Source organism: Cucurbita maxima, unplaced genomic scaffold, assembly GCF_002738345.1.
Source record: "Cucurbita maxima cultivar Rimu unplaced genomic scaffold, Cmax_1.0 Cma_Scf00013, whole genome shotgun sequence".
Taxonomy (NCBI): Eukaryota; Viridiplantae; Streptophyta; class Magnoliopsida; order Cucurbitales; family Cucurbitaceae; genus Cucurbita; species Cucurbita maxima.
The window spans coordinates 1063953-1086373 of NW_019272029.1; the positions used below are offsets into that span (position 1 = coordinate 1063953).

General features: G+C 36.2%; 3 protein-coding genes across 6 annotated transcripts; 2 read left to right on the forward strand and 1 right to left on the reverse strand.

Annotated features, from left to right (window-relative positions):
* Positions 1-4338: 4338 nt before the first annotated feature.
* On the reverse strand, positions 4339-10478 carry LOC111488505 (transcription factor bHLH155-like). 2 transcript variants are annotated; one of them, XM_023136267.1, is made up of 11 exons: positions 9506-10478; positions 9091-9261; positions 8914-8998; positions 8737-8778; positions 8601-8660; positions 6845-6958; positions 5818-6759; positions 5624-5725; positions 4935-5066; positions 4726-4851; positions 4339-4637 (listed from the first exon to the last, which is right to left on the reverse strand). In XM_023136267.1, the coding sequence occupies exons 1-11, from the start codon at positions 9601-9603 to the stop codon at positions 4557-4559; spliced, it is 1953 nt and encodes a 650-aa protein (XP_022992035.1). In that variant the 5' UTR covers positions 9604-10478; the 3' UTR covers positions 4339-4556. The 2 variants fall into 2 exon arrangements, with proteins under 2 accessions (XP_022992035.1, XP_022992034.1); XM_023136266.1 differs by having other exon boundaries at positions 4935-5075; positions 9506-10477.
* Positions 10479-13282: 2804 nt separating this feature from the next.
* LOC111488506 (pentatricopeptide repeat-containing protein At1g63330-like) lies at positions 13283-16664 on the forward strand. 3 transcript variants are annotated; one of them, XR_002719216.1, is made up of 2 exons: positions 13283-16157; positions 16513-16664. XR_002719216.1 is itself a non-coding variant. In XM_023136268.1 (1 exon), exon 1 carries the CDS (start codon positions 13560-13562, stop codon positions 15480-15482), a length of 1923 nt encoding a protein of 640 aa, XP_022992036.1. In that variant the 5' UTR covers positions 13283-13559; the 3' UTR covers positions 15483-16384. The 3 variants fall into 3 exon arrangements, 1 of the variants encoding a protein (XP_022992036.1); XR_002719215.1 differs by having other exon boundaries at positions 13283-16146; XM_023136268.1 differs by lacking the exon at positions 16513-16664 and having other exon boundaries at positions 13283-16384.
* A 1434-nt stretch (positions 16665-18098) lies between these two features.
* LOC111488509 (probable WRKY transcription factor 21) lies at positions 18099-20959 on the forward strand. Its single transcript, XM_023136271.1, has 3 exons — positions 18099-19258; positions 19357-19482; positions 20510-20959. Exons 1-3 carry the CDS (start codon positions 18543-18545, stop codon positions 20652-20654), a joined length of 987 nt encoding a protein of 328 aa, XP_022992039.1. The 5' UTR covers positions 18099-18542; the 3' UTR covers positions 20655-20959.
* Positions 20960-22421: the final 1462 nt, after the last annotated feature.

Here is a 22421-nt window from a genome sequence, read left to right on the forward strand (position 1 = left end):
AGCAGATAATATCTAGTGGTGGGTTTGGGTTTTGGTTGTTATAAATGTTATCAGAGTCAGACATCAGGTGGTGTGCCAACGATGACGTGTCGGGCCCTAAGAGGGTAGATTGTGAGATCTCAAATTTGTTGGAGAGAAAAATGAAACATTACCTATAAATATGTGGAAATCTCCTCCTAGATTACGCGTTTTAAAGCCGTGAGGCTGACTGTGATACGTAATGGGTCAAAGCATATAATATCTACTGATTGAGACAATATCGGCTAATGGTGGGTCTGAGCTGTTACAAATGGTTTAGAGTCAAACATCGGGCAGTGTGCGAGCGAAGACACTAGACTAGCGATGAACTTAGGTTGTTACATAAATCTTCCATAACGCACGATCCCAAAATTTAGTGTTAATATTGTGATTTGTGTTTATTGCTAGATTAAGTTAAATATAGGTGTAATTAGGAAATCAAATTATCTATTAGAATGTCTTAGTACTAGGTTATATGATTGGTTGTTGCACGATGGTGATGTGTTTTCCTAAAATAATAAGACATTATGTATGATAGTCACGTGTATTATGAAAAACGTCTCGTATAAGAAATATTTTGTGTTGTATAATGTTTTCAACACGTCTACTAGACGTTTTTTTTATAATATTTAATTTATATTCTTTTATGTTCGAGGTTATACCCGACAAAATTAAAATCACTTTTAAATTTTAAGGGTATATTAAACAAAATTAAAAAAAAAAATAATACTATTATAAGGCCGATCACTAAATTTATAATTTAATTAAAAACAAGACCATATTCGTTTTTTTTTTTAAATATATATATTATGTTTAAAAATTATTTATCTTTAACCATTATAATTTCAAATTTTCAATTTTTTATTTTAAAAAATTGTGAAATGAATACAAAACGACGAATTTATTATTTATTTGGCGGCGGACAACCGTGGTGTCGGAAGGGCCATGACCCATACTATCATTAATTAAACAATTAATTATTACAATAAAGAAATTAAAAATAATTTTCAACCATTTTTTAAAATTTTTTATACAGTTATTTATTGATTCACTAATTTTCAATTTAAATATATTTATCTCAAATTTATGAATAAAATAAATCTTAAAACATTTTAACCATTTTGTTGTTTTATTATTCATATTTTTTTTAATTAAATATGAATATCACGTTGTTGTAAAACAATTGTAACAGTTACTCATTTAATATCATGTTAATGAGGTGCTAAGTCGAGTTATGTCTCAAAGCCTTCAAACACGATTATATCAATAGAGATAACAGTTCCCACTTATATCTTGTTGATCTCTCGTATTCTTTACCCGTGAATGATTATTTTGGAAGAAAAACGTATACCAAACTGGTTGAAAATTTTCCTCCATGAAAACAAAATTTTACATAACGAAGTTGGCATGAACATACATATAATAGAGTTCGTTTGAATGTGGAAGGTCAAAAAATGTGTACCCTATAAGTTAGCTTGTGATATTAATATTCATAAATGCATAGCTTCTCTCATTGTTTGCCAACTTGACCAAGGGTTCAATCAAGAGCTATATAGATATCATATCAATCTACCCATCTCTAACCTAATGATTTAATGACTTCCCATTTAAATAGTCGATTCACAATCGAACTAATGTGTTACTCAAGTTATAATATTCGTAGTTATTCAAGCTCGTTATGACCAAGCTAAAGTAATACAGAATATATAACCAAGTTCGAAATCTTGGTTTCATTTCGCAATTAATATATTTAATAGAGCTTGAAACCTCAACTACTTAGTTTGTTATACAAACTTTGTGAGATACCCACGTAGGTTGGAGAGAAAAACGAAATATTCTTTATAAGGGTATGACAACAATATAAGCGGACAATATCTGCTAGTGGTGGGCTTGGGCTGTTATAAATGGTATCAAAACCAGACACCGGACTGTGTGTTAGCGGAGACGCTAGGCCTCCAAGGGAGTGTTTATGAAGTCACACATTGGTTGGAGAGAGAAATGAAACATTTAGCGGTGGGTTTGAGCTGTTACATACAGACATCAAATTCATGTCACAATCAAAATATTGTGTTTCTCAAGCTAAATTGTTCGTTTACGGGTCATGCTACATTAATACACTTAAACAAAAGTTGATAACCTCAACTCTTTAGTCATTTGACACAATTAATATAACATTGGATATAAAATCTATTGTTATCTATAGCTTATTAAATGACTTTAGCTAAATAATCATGCACATTAATATTTTTGAGAGTCACGGAATAAAATAGCTAATAATCTCGGCTCCTTAGTTCGAGATATAAACTCTAATTCGAACAATTCGACATCTTAGTCTAAATGTCAATTTAAATATGGTTTATGGGATGCTTAATTCATTCTGGTTACGACAACAACTTTAAAAAGTTTGTAGATGTTAGTCCACATGTTACACATCTTTCATCGTAATAATGAGAAATAAGTATATGCATGTGAATGTCACGGTGTTGTTCCGTGAATATTACTCACTTTAAGTTCAATCCTTTTGTTGGTAGATACATGTATGAGTCTCTCAAACAGATCTCTTTGTAGCAATGGATAGGGATGGACCAGCTTCATGGGTTTGGTACTTTGGATATGGGCATGGTGGCTGATATGAGTTATGAATCTTTTATTCAGCAGAGTAGCCATTAAATGAGCTCTGGTAGCTGAATGAAAGCTCAAATTGCTTGTGGTTTGAAATATGAGTTATGAATCTTTTATTCAGCAGAGTAGCCATTAAATGAGCTCTGGTAGCTGAATGAAAGCTCAAATTGTTGTAGTTTGAAATATATGTTTGGTCTGTTATGTATCGTCGTTAACCTTACGATTTTAAAATGCAAGGTTTCCACACTCATATAAGGAATGTTTCATTCCCCTCTCTCACCGATGTGGATTCTCACAATCCACCCCATTCGGGGTCTAGTAAGGAATGTTTTGTTTCTTTTCCAACCGATGGAGATCTCATAATCCACCCTTCTTGGGAACCCAACGTCCTTACTGGCACACCGTTTAGGGACTGCTTCTAATACCATTTGAAATGACTCAAGCCAGCTGCTAGCAGATATTGTCCACTTTGGCCTGGTACGTATCGTCGTTAGCCTCACGGTTTTAAGACCCTTGTTAGAGAAAAGTTTCCACGCCCTTATAAGAAATATTTTGTTCTGCTCTCTAACCAAGGTAGAATCTCAATTTTTAGAATAGTAATTTAGGGTCTTATTTATCGAGCTATATGTATGAGACACCTAAGTAAAAGAGGGGTACATAAATGAACAGAGATTACTTTCAAATGAGAGTAATTCTGAAAATAAGATGACAAAAAAAAACTTAAAAAAATTAAAAATTACTACCTATATCAATAGGATAGGATAAGATGTAATAAGATTAATCTGATCTACTTCCATTATTTCCCCAATTCTCTCTCTTACATCAATTTTAGGTTTGACCATATATGCTTTTCTTTCTTTGCATTAATGTTCTTCTTCCTTCCCTCACAAGATTTTAATTTTATTTAAGATAATTCAAATTAAATCTCTAAAATATTTGTGTTTAATATTGTATATAAGAGTAAAGAAAAAACGCACCTCCAAACCATGCTTACCCTAGTCCTTTCTTCTTGGAGGCGTAACTATATATTACGTATCTTCCTGAACTCTCTAGTATTGTGAGTATGGAACCAACATTAACCTCTATTTTAGATCATAAAAACTTGCCTCACATGTACCGCTCCAAACAAATGGCATACCCTTCTTCGTTAACTATGTAAGAGGCTAGGATATTCTAGCAAAGTCTTGAACAAACTATCAGTAGTATCCTACTAACCCTAAAAAACTACACGCCTCATAATTGCTTCGATCTTGGTGGGGTTTACTGAGATACCATCTTTTGATACCATGTGTCCTAAAAACGAGACTTATTGTAGTCAAAATTCACATTTACCTCCCAAGAAGACCTAGTTATCTATCTTAAGTCTCAAAGTGTGTGCATGCACCTAATTCTCTATTTTTCATGTCACTTCATCCCGTTTCACAATTGAGCTTATGCATATCAACCAATATCATATCCGTGCATCTAACGCTAAAATACACTTCGTATTTTTCAAATGAACTTATAAAAATGGGTTGTATATGTTAGATGAACACGACTCTTCACAATGGTATAATATTGTCTACTTTGAGCATAAGCTCTTATGGCTTTACTTTGGGCTTCTCCAAAAGGCCTCATACCAATGGAGATAGTATTTTTTGATTATAAACTCATAATCATCCCCTAAATTAACCGATGTGTGACTTTCATCATCCAACCGTACAAATACACAAAAGATGCACTCTATAAGTTTAAAGCTTTTTTTCAAACAAATGACAACACTTCTACCAAACACACTAAAAAACAAAACACAAAAATAGTTTTTCACACTTGGAAAACAATAATGTTCTTCACAGAAACTTGATTTTGTGTGTCAGAGTAATACCCTTCTTCTATGGGTTCTTTGTGTTCATCTTTAAGTTCAGCAGTTGAAGCTGTCACGATGTATTACTGCGCTGTAGGATTTGAACAAGGGACCATAAGATATCCATTCTGTGTATGTTTCTGTTATTCTCCCCCTGTAATGGTTCAAAACCAGACATCAAACACAATGATTTGACAAGTACGATGAACATGAGCTAGCTAGCTTCCTTTAGCTTCCCTTACCTCAACCACAAAACAAATCCATGTCTTGTCGCCATGAGCTTCCGTTATGCCTTTGAGTATTGTGAATCCCAAGCTTCTAATGGCCTCGGCTATCTCCAAAAAGTGGCTGCATTCTTCACACAACATCTGCATAGAGAGGTGTGTCGCTTTTTCATTGAATCAAATGAATGAATTAAAGTTGAAGAAACCACAAAATTTGTATATCATACCTCTACAAGAATCTGTCCATTCTTGTTGAGACTCTCCACAATGATCGAACAAACTTTAAGTTGCCCACCCACCTCAACAGCCCAGCTTGAACCCTGGTCAGTATTTGAGGTTCCCATCCTGCCATTTTCCTTCTGATGCAGCTATAAATACATAACATGTAAGACGAAGACAACCGCGTTCATGATTCCAACATAAAAACGTTACATAAGCGCAAACAATTTGCAAGTCTAAGCCTGCCATCACAAGGGGCTTGATGTAAGATCTCACATTAGTTGGGTAGGAGAACGAAACATTCCATAGAAGACTGTGGAAAAACCTTTTCCTAGCAGACGCGTTTAAAAACATTGAGGGGAAGTCCGGAAGGGAAAGGTTCGGGCCATTACAAATGGTATCAGAGCTAGACACCAAGCGATGTGTCAATGAGGAGACTGAGCCCCGAAAGGGGTGGATTGATGGGTCCCACATCGACTGGAGAAGGAAACGAGTGCCAGCGAAGATGCTAGGCCTCGAGGGGGGTGGATTGTGAAATCCCACAACGGTTGAGTAGGAGAATGAAGCATTCCTTATAAGGGTAGGCATGCCATCGGCTTTTGCTCGGGCAAAATTAGCACAATAACGGAAAAGGTATCCTAATCATGTAGAAAAGATAAATAAGTTTCTTGTTAGGGTTGGGTTTCTAAGGCATTACCTTCATGTTGGCACATTTATTTAGCTTGTCAACATGCTTGCTGATGCCTTGCAAGAATAACATGTGCTTGATTGTGCGCTCCAGCAATGAATCAATACTACACTGCAATACAATCAAGAAACTTTCAGTGGATGAACCAAAAAAGCTATTTCCATCAAAAGGGAAAAATGGATGAATGGCTTCTCCAGACTTACTTTTGCTCCATTTGGTACGAGCTCCCGAAGTTCTTTGATCCGGTCCTGTATCAATTGTCTGTCCCTCGGCCTAGGCCTACAACTCTCACCTGGCCTAGCCCTTCTTTTACTGTTCTTCCCCGGTTCCGAAGACTTCTCCAACCGCTCACTGCCAGTACCAGAATAAGTCGACGAAAACCCTTTTGGGGACATCACCCCACATATTCCAGATGAGCTTAAAGAGTTTGGCATGTCCTCTCCAATAAAAGATGTTCGACTTTGACCCATAGAGTATCCTTCTGAACAAGCAGATGTTGTAACGTTCGTGGAAGGCTCGGGAATTCGTTCGGATGTTAACAGAGACTGTCCAGACTTGCATAGAGATGTGTCGCTTTTAACATCAGAACCACTGTAACAAACATCAGCCACTACTGCTTCTAACAGATGCTCCATCGGTGAATCAGATGTCAACTGGCTGCTACTCATTCCCTCAGATAAATTGGAAGCTCTACCACCAAAAACGTACTCGGTTTGCCAATCAAGATAAAGGGCATCTTTTAGAAAAGCAGGACCGAGTACTTCGTGCAGCTCGTAACCAGCAGGGAACTTCAACGATGCGTTTGATGGACACCCATCTTCCGATGCTTCAACATCATTTTGCAAGTACATTTGTGTAGGATTGGTTCGGCTAAACATGGCGTTGTGATTCACAGGGAAGCATGCGTCATTTGTTATGTCCATGGCAGAGTTTTGTGATGGTGCATTGAATTTTTGTTTCAAATCTACTGCCATATCTTTGTATCCACTAGGCTCCCCTCCACATATCCTGTCATCGAGCAATCTCGCTTGTGATTTAAAACTCTCCACATTGATAGCATCCGGCTGTGTTTTTAGAGATTCGTTGCCCCCAGATCCCGACAACTCTATCCCGACGTTCTTGCTGACACTTTCATCTTCACTTTTCTGTACAAGAAGTAACTTAATAACAGAAAGATCCCAAGTTTTATCATCATTAGCGAAGAAAAGTACGATAAAGAAAGAGAGTTACCATGTATCCCGAACTCTTACAAGAAGGCATTGGCTCAATATGCCCTGCTGAAGACTCTTGAAGAGTTAGGAAGACGTTTCGGATGTGAGCCACAACGTTGACATCCTCAGTGACCTAAATCCAATAAGAAAACGAACACGGTACAATAAACTAGAGTTAGATGACATTCATATTTAAGAAAGCCATGAACTGAATGTTTATAAGATATCTCTGCACTGATCCATGCAAGCTAAATCAAGTATTCTCTCCAGGTAGATTAAGTAATTGTTTTCCGATGAAACAATTTTATAAACAAGTATAGAAGTTACAAACGGGTGATTAGGAACCCAATGCCCATCCTGCCCTAAATCTAGACGGCGAGCTTAGAAATTAATATCTCAGTCACATATCGATAATATTATAAGCTCACTACTAGCAAATATTGTCCGCTTTGGCCCCTTGCGTATCGCCGTCAACCTCATGATTTTAAAACGTGTCTGTTAGAGAGAGGTTTCTACACACTTATAAAAGGAATGTTTCCTTCTCCTCTCCAACCGATGTGGGATCTCACAATCCACTCCCCTTGAGGCCCAGCGTTCTCCGCTGGCAAACTGCTCAGTGTCTGGCTAATACCATTTGTAACAGCCCAAATCGATGTGGGATCTCACAATCCACCCCCTTTGGGACCCAGGGTTCTTGCTGGCAAACTGCTCAGTGTCTGACTTTAATACCATTTGTAACGGCCCAAATCAATGTGGGATCTCACAATTCACCCCATTGAGGGCCGGCGTCCTCGCTGGCACACTGCTCGGTGTCTGACTCAGATACCATTTGTAACAGCCCAAATCAAGATGTGGGATCTCACAATTCACCCCCTTGAGGGCCAACGTCCTCGCTGGCACACTGCTCGATGTTGGCTCTGATACCAATTGTAACAGCCCAAGCCCACCACTAGCGGATATCGTCCGCTTTGGCCTATTACATATCGTCCTCAGCCTCACGGTTTTAAAATGCGTCTGTTGAGGAGAGGTTTCCTGTAACGACCGAGGCCCACCACTAGCAGATATTGTCCTCTTTGGGCTTTCCCTTTTGGGCTTCCCCTCGAGGCTTTAAAACGCATCTGTGGGCTTCCCCTAAAGGAATTAAAACGCGTTTGCGGGCTTCCCCTCAAGGGTTTAAAACACATCTGCAGGCTTCCCCTCAAGGGTTTAAAACGCGTCTGCAGGCTTCCCCTCAAGGTTGAAAACGCACCTGCTAGAGAGAGGTTTCCACTCCCTTATAAAGGGTGTTTTGTTCTCCTCCCCAACCGATGTGGGATATCACGTTTCCACACGAATATTTCTTTTTCCACCCCAACTGACGTGGAATCTCACAAAAACACTCTATTACAAGAGGCCAAAAGGCAATAATAAGACACATGAATCCAAAACCAACCAGTGGCCCAGAGCACAGTTTTAAAACGTATCATCGTCATCGTCAGCCTCACGGTTTTAAAACGTGTCTGTTAAGGAAAGGTTTCCACACCCTTATAAAGGAATGTTTCGTTTTCATCTCCAACCGATATGGGATCTCACAAAAACACACTATTATAAGAAGCCAAAACCCCAAAAAGATCTATAAAATGACAGTGAACAAAAGAAATTATCAAAATCTTCCTTGGATATCGAAAAAGCACACCACTCCATCAGTGAATATGAAGCCCAAAAAAAATGTTCTAGTTCAGCAAGGATCATAATTCACAAGCTTTCACAATCTACCAGATGGAAGAGGCTCTTACTTTATCTAAAGATCCAAGCTGTAAGACCCCGTGCGGAACAACTGCTACAACAACAATAGTCTACAAAGCGTATAAACAAAAATTCAGTAATCAATAACTAAAACAATTGACGAGCGAGAGAGAACGGCTGCCATACCTTAATGCCAGCTAAAAATTGTGTTTGCCAACCATCGCAGTACTATTAAGAAATGATCAGACAATGAGTAACAAAACACAACCCAAAATGGTCGAAAAACAAGCATTAATCATATACCTGAAATGATCAGATAAACTTCAGTAACTTATATTATTGCAGAACAGGAAAGAATAGCACCTCAAGTGTTGAAGAGATATTTTGTATTTGCTCATCTGCAGTAATCCATTGATGTTTTCCAGTAACTGCTACCTGTCCAACAATCCTGCAAAAGGAGATAACAATTACAGCAAGGTGAAGCCAATTAGAACCTACCATACAATAGCCATATAGAATGCATTATGCTAAGATTTTTACCCTTCCCCAAGAGAATATACATGATAAGACATCTTTGCAACAGCTAATCCAAGAGGGTCGTGTGAATAATGTCCATCATGAAATTTCTCGAGCGTTTTTCTGTAAAACTTGCTCTTCGGGGGTTCATATTGTTCAGAATTGTCATAGTAGCCATCCTCCCAAGTCAGCATCCTGAATTCAACATTCATTTAAAATATAATAGATCAAACTCAGCCTTAGATATCTATATATATAGTGTAGACTTATGATGTTTTGGTCGAAGTTACAGTAACGTCTTAACCATCGAAGAATCATAGTACGAAAACAAGTATTTTCTTTCACATCATCCTAAAATCTTCCTTACAAACCAGAAAGAACAAAAGGGTTCGTCGTATAAATCCTCAAAAAGCAAGAAACCGAAAGGAAAACGACTTACATTCGAGCTCGATGCTTAAGTTTCCAAAAGACAGCATACTTCCATTCCGAGTTGAAACAAAAGCTTTTGAGTATTTGATGCAAATCATCAGTACCCATCTCTGACTGAAAAACTTTGTCAAACGCCCTCTAAAAAGACTACCCTACAAAACAGGGCTTGCCCCTATAATCACCTTGAAAAAAACCCAACTCTAAACACCTTGAAAACAAAATCCCCCAATTTTCCTAGCTTCCCCTGTATGAGCCTCTACCAGCCTGCTTTATCCTCAATCCTGCTCGCCGTTTTATTGGCGGTCCAATTGCTGGTGATAGCAGAGGATCCGTTCCCATCCCCCTGAACTCAACAATTCAACACAAATAAGATGGTATCAGCAAATTTCAGCACATATCGCATAGCTTCTAACGCAGTGGACTCCATTAGAGTAGGTATAAGTAAAACAATCCATTAAGAAGAAGAACAGCAACAGTAAGAGCTCTTTTTCTCGCAGACCCACCACAGATCACTCGAACAAGGGCAAGATTAAACCCTAAATTATGTCGGACGACATGGATGAACTTATGAAATCGTCATAAAAACAAGAATAGAACAACCAGACAAGAAAAGGGAGATTTCAAGGCTCAAATGAAAACCGAAAACCAAAACCCAAGAACCAAAAAACGTCAAAAGAGAAAGGGGGTTGGATTTGAACAAGCCCCTTTACAGAACGAAACAGATTTGAAGCTTTTTGACCAAAAGAAACGACGAGAATCACAGAGAAATTCAACGCCCTGATCTACATTTTCTTGCATATTCTTTCCTTTTCTTGTTTTGACTCCGAATTTCACAGAGGGAGAGGGAAAAATGCTGAAATGCTAGAAAGAGAGAGAGAGGTTTTGTATTGAGTTTTGTTCGCTTTTTCCTGAATTTGTGAGGGCAAAATAACAGAACAGAACAGAACAGAAACGCACTCACAAGTCACAGCAACGGATGGTGGAGAACTTGAAAAACCAACGCCTTTAATACAACCGGACGGCTCATTTTAGCATTGCCGGGAAACTGGGGGCTGCTCAGTCGTTGTATTGACCCGTCTTATTCTTCCGGCGCACGTTAGGTGGTGATTCCTTTTTAGTGGGGGTGTCTTTGTAATACCTTTGGCAATCGAGGGCAAAAAAGGAAACAGGACTCTAAAATAATTCTATTTTAGACTGACTTCTTACTGACACATAAATGAAAACAAAACATACTACAATTATTCGTGTTGGTTTGTGAAGATAATCTTGTCAGAAAAATGTCTAGGTAATTAGTTAGATCGTGTTGGTACATTCACCCGTCAAAAATAAAAGTGGCAAACAAGATGATGTTTATGGAAGGAAAATGCTCCCTTGAAGAAGAAGAAAAAAAACTTTTTTTTTAGACAAAGGGCATATGAATGCTCGTTTGACGTCCTTTTCAACCATGATTTTATAGTTTATAAAAGTTGTCGTGATTCCATTGTTAACAAAGTGTGCTTTTTTTTCCCGTAGCTCAATCATAAAAGGTTCATAGTTAAGCATGTTTTACTTGGAGCAAATCTGTTAGATTGACATCATAAAAATCTCACTGAAGTTTATATGGATGAAGATAAAACATGCTGGAAAAACTCGTGTTGCAAGAGAATGTCGAAGTTACCCTATGTCTTTTTTTTTAAGGTTTTTATTTTAGCTTGATGTTCTACTTATTTCAACAACGTTGAATGTGCCGACATCATTTTGGGAATCCCATGATGTGTGTTTTAAGAATGGTGATATTGTGGGATTTTTGCTATTCATTTCCAATCATTTTTTTATTTTTTTTATTTTATTTTATTTTGTTTGTTCCCTTTTGGGAGGGGAAGTGATTATAGGGAAAAAGAAATCTACTTTTTGTCATGAATAATTAGAAACAAAACAAAATAATGTCAAAAAAAGGAATGCCTTTATTAAGAATTTAAAAAATATATAAAAAAAAAAAAAAAAAGTTAAATGTATGATTTAGCTATTATATTATTTTAATTTTTTTTTTTTTTGTTATATTGGTACCGGTCTTTTGGAAAAACCCAAGAGTAAAGTAAAGTCATGAGAGATTATAGTAAGGTATACAATATCATACCAATGTAAGAGTCGTGATTCCTAACATAGTATCAGAATCATGCCCTAAACTTAGTCATGTCAATAAAATTCTCAAATGTCGAACAAAGAATTGTGAGCTTTGAAGGTGTAGTCAAAAGTGACTAAAGTGTTAAATAAAGGGTGTACTTTGTTCGATGGCTCAAAATAAGAAGTTGAGTCTCGATTAAGGAGAGACTATTTGAGAGCTCCATAGACCTCAATGAGGCTCTATGGTGTACTTTGTTCGAGGGGAAGATTGTTTCATTCCTTTTAAAAAAGACATAAGAGCTTAGAATCAAAATGGACAATATCATAGTATTGTGGAGAGTCCGTTAATACTATTAAAAAAAGAAACCAAATGATAAGAAAGATGAGCGATGAAAATCTAATGCGATCAATTACGCCTAAAAAAAATAATCAATTTGTACAAAGTGATTTATTCCTAATTTATTCCTCAATTTTCACTATTTTATTTACATTAATTTTGGACCTTTTGCAATTGAAACCGACCAAAAAGATCACCCGATAATCGATATAATAAAGTTGTGATACCTAAGTAAAATATAAACGGAAAACCACATCCAAATGGGAGCGATCTTGAGAATAAGATGACTGAGAAAAATCTAAAAGAATTGAAGATTATTACTTATTACAATAAAGTGCACATTTTTTTTTCGTTTGCTCAATAATAGTTTTCACTCGTGTTAGATTGTAGGGATAATTTTCACTTTTAGAAACGAGAATTATGTAACCTGACCATGTCGCAGGTGAACGTCAGAAAAATTTTAGTAATATTAATATTGTTATAATAATGTGACAAGTCCACGCGGACGTAGCTAAACTGAGATAAAAGATACACAATTTACTACTTAGCTTTTTACTGACACGTAATCTACAAGACGAGTCCTAAGTCTTGACACTCATGAATGACAACTTTGATATCTCTCTCCATTGGTCATTCAGTCAATTTCGATATCGATTATGTGTCAAAATGGAAGACCTATTGGAAAATCAAACTTTCTATAATGCATATTTGTGACATTAGTGGACATTACCTCCAAAATAATATCGATATCTTCTCTATTACTCTCGATATTTTAATAGATTCAATTATTATTTTAAGAGTTAATGGTTCGATTCTCCCTGTATAATTGTTGTATACTCAATGCCAAGAAATAATTTTTTCGCACGAAAAAACAGCTCGATTTCGGAACTACCCTAGAACGCAAGCCAAAACGGGCCGGTTTCGCAAAATTCAATTCCCAACCATCAAGTTGGGGCATTCCCCACCACAATGTCAAGAAATAATTTCTTCGCATAAGTGCGAAAAAACCACTCGAACTGCCCTAGAACACAAGTGAAAACGCGCCGGTTTCACGTTTTGAAATTTAAAAAAGTTTCTAATAAATTGTTAAATTTTCAATTTTATATCTAATAATCGGATTATTATTTTATTGAAAACAAAGTTTTCTATAATTTTTATTATTATAAAAATTATATTAAGATATTTCAAAGTAAATTCATTTAAAAAATGTATGTATCCATATAAATTAGATAATTTGTAAAAATGTTTTTTTTTTATTATTGAAACAAAACTTTATTATCTAAAATTTGAAAATTAATCTAAATTTTACCCAAAATAAATAAATAAATATATATTATTTAAGTATACAACCCTAGCATAGCTGGTTTTTCCTTTCCCTCTGAGCATTAAGCATTAGCCAGGCGGAGTTCGTAGCTATGGTGGAAATCCCAGATGAGCTCCTTCAAGTCTTCATCTCTCTATCCCGGCGGAACCCTAAGCTCGTTGACGGCGCTACAACATTGATCGTGCTCCACCTCCATCCCTTCCGGTACTGTTTCTACTCTCCTCATCTTTCGAATTTCATCCGCCATTGCCACTAGTAGATATCGATTCAACTCTTTAACGGCGAATTCTTTCAATCCAAATGGTTTCCAAGACTGTAGCCTCCGCTATTTCTTCCTCTCTTTTGCCAGCTCCGTCGAAAGGCAAGCTCTCGTCTCTGTTTACTCACCCAACAATAATTGCATCTTCAAAACCCCAAAATCCATCTCCAATTTCTGCCGAATCCCCGCCTGTCATCTCGAAACCGCCAAATTCGAATGTTTCACCGGAAGTTTCGCTGGAAAAGTCAACTACAGAGATTTCGTTTCATGAACGGCTTCGGACGTTCCTTCAGAATTGCAAGACGGGTAATTTTACCGTATCAGAAGCATTGCAATTTTTTGACCTAATGATGCTTGCGAATCCTACCCCTGCAATGTCTTCATTCAATCTTTTACTTGGTGGACTTGCTAAGACTAAGCACTACTCTGAGGTTTTGAAGCTGTATTATAGAATGAGCTTAGCCGGACTTTTGCCTAATTACATCACGCTTAATATTTTGCTTAATTGCCTTTGTAATGTGAATCGGATTAGCGAAGGTCTAGCAGCCATGGCGGGGATTATAAGGAGAGGTTATGTTCCCAATATAGTGACATATACGTCCCTGATTAAGGGCTTGTGTATGGAGCATAGGATTAGTGAAGCTACACGGCTGTTTATGAGAATGCAAAAGTTGGGTTGTAGGCCAAATGTGATTACTTATGGGACTTTAATCAAGGGACTTTGTCAAACGGGTAATACTAACATTGCACTTAAGTTGCATGAGGAAATGCTCAATGGGACTGGTCGATACGGCATTAGTTGTAAGCCTAACGTTATTTGTTATAGTACCATTATTGATGGGCTCTGTAAAGATGGGCGGGAAGACAAGGCAAGGGAACTTTTTGAGGAAATGAAAGCTCGGAGAATGCTTCCAGATGTGATTTCTTACAGCTCTTTGATTCATGGATTTTGCAATGGTGGAAAGTGGGAGGAGGCTAAATGTTTGTTCAATGAGATGGTGGATCTAGGTATTCAACCAAATGCCGTCACATTTAATGTGTTGATGGATATACTTTGCAAGGCAGGAAAGGTTATCGAGGCCAACAAGTTGCTAGAGGTGATGATTCAGAGAGGTAATGTTCCTGATTTGTTTATTTATAATACATTGATGGATGGGTTCTGTTTGGTTAGTGATCTAGAGAGTGCAAGGGAACTGTTCCTTAGTATGCCAAGTAAGGGGTGTGAACCTAATGTGATTAGCTACAATGTGCTAATCAATGGGTATTGCAAAAATTGGAAGGTGGAAGAAGCAATGAAGATTTACAATGAAATGCTTCAAGTGGGCGTTAAACCTTCTGTGATAACATATAATGCCCTGCTAACGGGTCTTTTTCAGGCCGGGAAGGTTGATGATGCAAAGAAAATATTCGGTGTCATTCAAGCTCATGGTTTGGTGCCGAGTTCAAGTACATTGAGTATCTTTGTAGATGGGCTGTGTAAGAACGATTGTTTGTTAGAAGCAATGGAAATTTTTAACGAGCTTTCATACAACTTGAAATTGGACATTGATATCTTTAATTGTCTTATCGATGGCCTATGTAAAGCAGGGAAACTTGAAACAGCTTGGGAGTTCTTCGACAAAATTTCCCGTGAAGGGTTTCTGCCAAATGTTGTGACCTATTCCATTCTAATCCATGGGTGTTGTAAAGAAGGACAAGTAGAAAAGGCAAATGATTTATTTCGAAAGATGGAAGAAAATGGTTGTACGCCCAATGTAATCACCTACAATACACTTCTCCGTGGTTTCTACAAAAGTAATAAACGAGAGGAAGTGGTTGAGCTTCTTCATAGGATGGTTAACAAAAACGTGGTGCCAGATGCTTCCACCTGCACCATAGTCTTAGACATGCTTTCCGAAGACGAAAAGTATAGGGGATGTTTGAACTTGCTTCCAACGTTCCCTGTCCAAGATTATCGAGGTTGATGACAACAATTCAGAAATATCTATTGACTGATAAGGGATTATGCTTGAAATTTCAGATAAGCTTGATAATCAGAGCATAACGTTTGGAAATTCGAAGCTCTGTTGGTTTCCCTTGTTGGATGTGTAGCAGCTACCCATAAGTTGAGCAAATTTTGAGTTCTCATGATGAACTTGCCTTGACTTCTGCCTCATGCATACATGTCTAACCCCAGCCAGGTGTTCTTGGCTGTAAGCAAGGTTCATTATTCTACTAGATCTCTTATTCATAATAGTCTAGAGGCAAAGCCACCTTAAGGTCTTTGATCATCACAAGTTTGAATAGACTACTTTTTCTGAGTTAGATATATAGTTGTGAAGCCAACTTCTTATGGGTTCAAACGTTTTGGCTGCCGACTTAAGATGTTGAATATCTCCTATAACTATAAGCTCGAGTGGAGGAACATTAATGTCATGTTCAATGTCTACAACTCGCTGTATGGTACAAATAAGGATGAAGAATACGTCAGTCGTTCTCTCTTGCTTGAAATCGATCCATTCAGATAGAAACTCAGAGTTAAGAGCACCTGGTTCAAAAAGAAAAGCTTCAATCAATCAACAATCACACAAGGAAAAGATTCATGGTGAAGGCAGAAAACAGAATGACCCAGCAACTTCTTCCCCTCAGGTATAATAAGGGTCACAGGAGCTCAATGTCCATTATCCTTTGACATACTGACATATAATGAAAGATTTTTTGAACATATTGCCTAATGGGTAAATTTTGTGGCCATGATTTGAGCCTTTCATTGAGATTATCTGCAAATATTCAGTTCAGCACGTGTACTGCTTCACTAGAACATGACCTCTTTTGTTTTCTACTCTCTGTTCCTTGATATGAAAGAGTGGAGAATATTTCCTCTGTTCCTAATGATCTACAATTTAGGTTTAAATTTAGATTTCATGAACTTCTATAAGATCTGTTCTGTCTCTGAATTTTTTTTTAATAATCATTTTGATTTTTACGATTATTTTGTCATAAATTATTTAATAGGCAAGTAACGTCGAAGCCCGAGGTATGGTTGATGTGACCAAGAGCTCGCATGGAAGTATGAGGTATGTAAGGTATATTAAATTGTTTTAAAATTTATATGATTTAAATTACAATATTGTGTTAAACCTAGATGTTTTTATATTTTGATAGGAAAAAATTCAAAAACTAAAATTAATATTTTTTTTTAATTTTAATGAGTGTTATTTTTTAATCTCATTTATGAAATTGAATGTTTTTATTATATGAAATCTGTATTTTATAAAAATAGTGATAATAATATGAATGTGGACATAAATTATTATAAAGAAAAAATAAAAGATACCATTTATGTAACAAGGCTTGATTAGATATAAAGGCAAAATTGTTGCCATAAATAAAAACAAAAACTTAATACTATAATTTTAATTTAATTAGACTAAGGTAATAATACATGATTGACTTGACTGACCATAATGAATTAAAATTCAATCTTTGTATCATAGGCTTTCACTTCTTTTTAGAAATAGCATTTTTTTTATGACCAAATTGGACATAATAATACCAAACCCAATTAATAATAATAATAATAATAATAATAATAATATGATAAAAGACAAAATGGCCTCAAAATTCAACCATAAATAATTGTTTTAACTAGACATGGATCAAACAAAAATCTTTCACAATCTATTTTAGAACTATTTTATTCTTACAAAAATATATTTATTTTTTGTGTTTTTAATAAAGAAATATTCTTGAATCCAACTTTACCCCTATTGTAAATTTACAACAGTTATAGGGTATTTTTGGTATGTGTTTATGATTCGGTTTATTATGGCTCCTTTCATAATTAGATAGCCAAAAATATATTTTTGTTCTCAAAATAAACAAAATAAATAAATAAATAAATAAATGAGGGGTTAAATTGGGAATAAGAAGTGAATCCTTTCCATTTTACAAAATAAAAACATTAGGAAAAGACTAATATACTCAACGGTTTATGGACCCATTGGGTCCCACGCACTGTCAGTCAGTCACCGACTACCAATGCACTGTGATTTTCTCTTCTCCTCACCCATTGCGTAAGTTAGCAAATGCTATTTTTTTAAGCTAAATAAATAAATAGAAAAAGCAAAAAGTTCTTTTTTTTTAAAAAAAAAGCGCAACAGTCAAAACTGCACTTTGAGCTACGTGTCAGCCCTTCAAAGCTGAAAGTATTACACGTGGCAAATTCTGATTGGGTCGCTTTTACAAATTGCTACTCTCTTCATTTCCTCGTGCCCAATTTCGTGGGCCCCACTCTTGGTGGGCGTTTTTTTATTGTTTTTTATATAAAAAGTATTATTATTATTTAATCAATTTTAAATGTTTGAATCTAAAATTTATAAAAAGTAAAATGTAAAGACTAAAATCAACTCATTATTAATTTGGTTAAATTCTTAAATTATAATTTATAAATTTTATATTTATTTCATTTCCCCAGATTTCAGAATGTATTTTAATTATTTTAAATTTACTAAACCCTAATTTAAAAACATATTAAATACGAAATTAAAATATTTAACCTATTAATTTCTTTTATTTTAATAAAAAAAATAGTGTAAATGGTGGGACCCACGTGGAAATCCGAAACAAAGACGGCAGTTTCATTTCTCTGCTTCCTGTTTCGTCTTCCTCATCCATCTGCTTCTCATCATTTCAATCAATTTTTCCCAAAAATTCTCCATTTCTTCCCCTTTTCCCTCTCTATTTCTTTCTCTCACTTCCCACTTCTTCTTCTCTCTCTAGAAAACCATCTCTTCTGAAGCGAGACAGAGACAGAGATGGATGGATGGATGGATGGATGGATGGATGGATGATTTGCGCTTTCTCTTCTTTTGGGTCTCTCAAATTTCGCTTCAGTTTATACTTTAATCATAGCAATGGCAGAAGAATCTAGGGTTCCTAACTTCTGTTTCTTCATCGCCTTTTTCTCTGTTATTTTCTTCGCCCCCATTATGCTTGATTTCAGCTAGGGCTTTCAGAGTTCGAGATTTCGCCCATTTGGGAAGATGGAAGAGGTTGAAGATGCTAATAGGGAAGCTGTTGAGAGTGTTCATAAAGTATTGAATCTGTTGACTGTGACATCGCCTCAAGATCACTCGAAGATTACGCGTTGTTTAATGGCGGGAACTGGAGAGGCTGTGTTTAAGTTTAGGAAGGTTTTGTGTCTTCTTGATTCTGTTGGGTTGGGTCATGCAAGGGTCAGGAAAAAGAAGAAGATCATGAACTTTCATCTTGATTCCTCGCCTTCCCAATCAATGTTCTTAGAATCTTCTTCCCCTAATTGCAGAATGGACCTTCTCCAGGGTAGAAATTTGCAGATGGGTCCTCACTCATCTTTGGAATTGAACTCAAATGTCAAACACTGTTCAATCCAACAGATTCAACCTCAATCTGCTGCTGTTTATCATCATCTGCTTCAGAACAGGGTGTTGTTGAATACTCAGCAGCCTGAAATGGGGTATCTTAGGAGCAATAGTGGTGTTAACTTGAATTTTGATAGCTCTAGCTGCACACAACACACAATGTCATCCACTAGGTCGTTTATGTCTTCCTTGAGCATTGATGGCAGTGTGGCAAACTTGGATGGGAGTGGCTTTCATTTGATTGGGACGCCTCGGTCTTCCGATCAGAATTCACGCCATAAAAGGAAGTGTTGTAGGAGAGGGGAAGATGGGAGTGTTAAATGTGGAAGCAGTGGGAAATGTCATTGCTCAAAGAAGAGGTTGGGAAGTTTTGGTTTTGTTTATGAAATTGTTTCGATATCGAAATGGGGATGGTTTGATATGTTTTTCTGATTCGATTTTGATGATCTTCTTGCAGGAAACATAGAGTGAAGCGGTCGATCAAGGTGCCTGCCATTAGTAACAAGCTTGCTGATATCCCTCCTGATGATTTCTCATGGAGGAAATATGGCCAAAAGCCAATCAAGGGCTCTCCTCACCCGAGGTATATGAACATCCTTCCACTCCTTTTCAGTTTATTGTGCTGATGTTGGATAGTTCATTATAGATTGATATTGGGATTATATGCATTTGGCTGCCATTACTATATGAGATCATTGGTTGAAAGATGTCGATTATATTCCTTATCTGGTAATCTAGTAGGGATATTGAAAACTTGCTCTATTAGTTTGTGCCTCATGTTCTCTTAGTAGAGTAGTCCATTGAATTCTTCACCAACATGGGGGAGGCCGTTTTGTGTCGTTTATAAATCGAGCCGGAATCATTTGTTAGGAATCACGACCCTCCACATTGGTATGATATTCTCCACTTTGAGCATAATCTCTCATGACTTTGCTTTTGGCTTTTCTAAAAAGGCTTCATACCAATGGAGATGAGGATCAACCCCCTAATTAGCTGATTAGCTGATGTGAGACTCCTCTTCCAACAATCCTCCCCTCGAACATAGTACACCATTGAGCCCCCTGAGGCCTATGGAGCCCTCGAACAACCTCCCCTTAATTGAGGCTCGACTCCTTTGGAGCCCTCGAACAAAGTACACCCTTTGTTCAACACTTGAGTCACTTTTTACTACACTTTCAAGAGTCCCAACTTCTTTGTTCGACATTTGAGGATTCTATTGACATGGCCAAGTTAAGGATATGGCTCTGATACTATGTTAGGAATCACGACCCTCTATAATGGTATGATATTATTCGCTTTGAGCATAAGCTCTCATGGTTTTGCTTTTGGCTTCCCCAAAAGGCCTCATACCAATGGAGATGTATTCCTTACTTATAAATCCATGATCAACCCCTTAATTAACTGACGTGGGATACCTCTTCCAACCATCCTCAACATCTGTCTTGTTCATATGTCAGCGTTGCATTATGTACTGTATGCATTTTGCAAATTCTTTTAACATGGCTATTGAAACTTGGTTGATGAATTTGTAAGAGCAACCAGAGTTCCACAGATTCTCCATGATTTGATATCGTCGATGTTGATCTTAATTTACTCTCAAACGTCGGCAGAGGATACTATAAGTGCAGCAGCATGAGAGGTTGTCCAGCAAGGAAGCATGTTGAGCGGTGTCTCGAGGAACCTTCAATGCTCATTGTTACATATGAAGGTGAACACAACCATCCCAGAATAGCTTCTCAATTCCCAAATACTTGAACCCCATCAAAACTACTACCCGAAAAGGATTCGAAAACCTCCACGAAACATAGCGGAACTCGAGAGTTGCTGTACATATGGAAGAAGAATACTTATGGAGCTCTGCATTTTAGCTCTTTTGAGAGGTGGGTTTGCTTGCAAAAGCCTGTTTTAATCACATCTGGCAATTCTGAAGCTCAAAGAGAATTTTGTGGATTAGGGTGTGAATGTAAAATCTTGAAGAACTCTCATCCTTCTCTGCAATTACTGCTTCGAACAGCTTTTCTTATTCTAAATTAATGGAGAAGTCCTCAAGAGCATTTTTCAAATTATTCTTTTTTCGTAGGACGTACTTGAACCAATAATCATCTTTCAGCTAAATGGAACATAGTTAAGTGAGCTCGTTTATATTTATGAAATTTTTCTAGTACTTCGAGAATATGGATTTACTTTTTATGTATGGTCTAGATAAGGAGTATGATACAAACATAATCCTCGTGTAATTAAGAGTATGATATTCTTGTAATATAGATTCTTTTTTTTTTTCATAGTCGTACAGTGGTGATTAAAGAACGATTAATCTTTTGAGCTTGCGCGGTTTGCTAACTAGGTCAGTTCTCATGGCTCTCGACATGTCACAATCTAGAGACATTTTGATCTTGGGAATCCATGGTGAACAAAATAATCAATAGACTAGAGGTGTTGACGGGGTAGATGGAGATAAAGATGGACTTGTCATTTGGATAGAAAAGAACGGAAACTAGTAAAATTGTGACATGTGAGAAGCACGTGAAATTTCTCTCCACTAATATGTAGAAATTCTCAGGTCCAAACTCAGCCCATCATTCCACTCGGCTCGTTTTATTAGAGATTCAAAAACTCTCAAATTTTTAGTTGAATATATGTCTTAACCACTGCATCAATACTCGGATTGGTTAATATATTAAATTGTAACAAGATAACATCTTCTTATTCAAAAGTCCCATCTAAACTACTTCTTTTGTTTTGTAGTAATGTAAGATGCCTATATTCTAGGATGTCCTTCTAAGGGCGTCGTCTTCTTAGTTTTTTACTCTACTTCATTTCGGTTGTACACCCGTTCAACAAAAATATCATTTCAAATATGATAATGACTCATTAATTAAATTATAACTTTCTACCACGTGTAAGTTCGTTTTTATTTCAACAGAAAAAATGGAACTTCTATACTTTAAGATTTTTTTAATTTAGTAATTACTAATAGATCTATCATAATATCAGATTATTTTTAAATTAAACTATATTCAAGTTGATCTTAAATTTTAAAATAGTAGACAGAATGATCTTAAATTAAATTAATAAATATATAACTTTGTAATTGAATATTTTATATAAAGTAAATTATATATTAAAAGTTTTTTTTAATAAATATAAAATATTACTTCGCCAACGTGCACTGATATAATTTTTTTTAGAGTCTAAATAAAGAATAACAATAATAATAAAAGGACAGAAAACAAAATTGTAAAAAATAAAACCGTTGAATTTTAAAGTGGGCCCCGCCGTAACGGAGTCTCCAATGACAGCTGGACATTGCCTCACCATCCATCAGAGCCCTCCATTTTTTTCTTTTTTTAATTTAAAAATCTCGATCCTTTATTAATTTAAATTACTTTTTTGTTTTTTTTTTTTTTTATATTCAATCAACGGTAGAGATTTAAATGATCAATCTTGAAAAATAAAATTAGAGAGAAAATATTTGTAAGAAAGAAAAAAAAAATATATATAAACTTTAAAGATAAAAAAAAT

Coding starts and splice junctions, on each gene's coding strand:
- LOC111488505 (XM_023136266.1), bottom strand. CDS start 9,603: ATGGGTACTGATGATTTGCATCAAATACTCAAAAGCTTTTGTTTCAAC. Junction 5,726..5,817: donor TCGTACCAAATGGAGCAAAA/GTAAGTCTGGAG, acceptor ATTGTATTGCAG/TGTAGTATTGATTCATTGCT. Junction 4,638..4,725: donor GGATTTGTTTTGTGGTTGAG/GTAAGGGAAGCT, acceptor GAACCATTACAG/GGGGAGAATAACAGAAACAT.
- LOC111488506 (XM_023136268.1), top strand. CDS start 13,560: ATGGTTTCCAAGACTGTAGCCTCCGCTATTTCTTCCTCTCTTTTGCCA.
- LOC111488509 (XM_023136271.1), top strand. CDS start 18,543: ATGGAAGAGGTTGAAGATGCTAATAGGGAAGCTGTTGAGAGTGTTCAT. Junction 19,259..19,356: donor TGTCATTGCTCAAAGAAGAG/GTTGGGAAGTTT, acceptor ATCTTCTTGCAG/GAAACATAGAGTGAAGCGGT. Junction 19,483..20,509: donor AAGGGCTCTCCTCACCCGAG/GTATATGAACAT, acceptor AAACGTCGGCAG/AGGATACTATAAGTGCAGCA.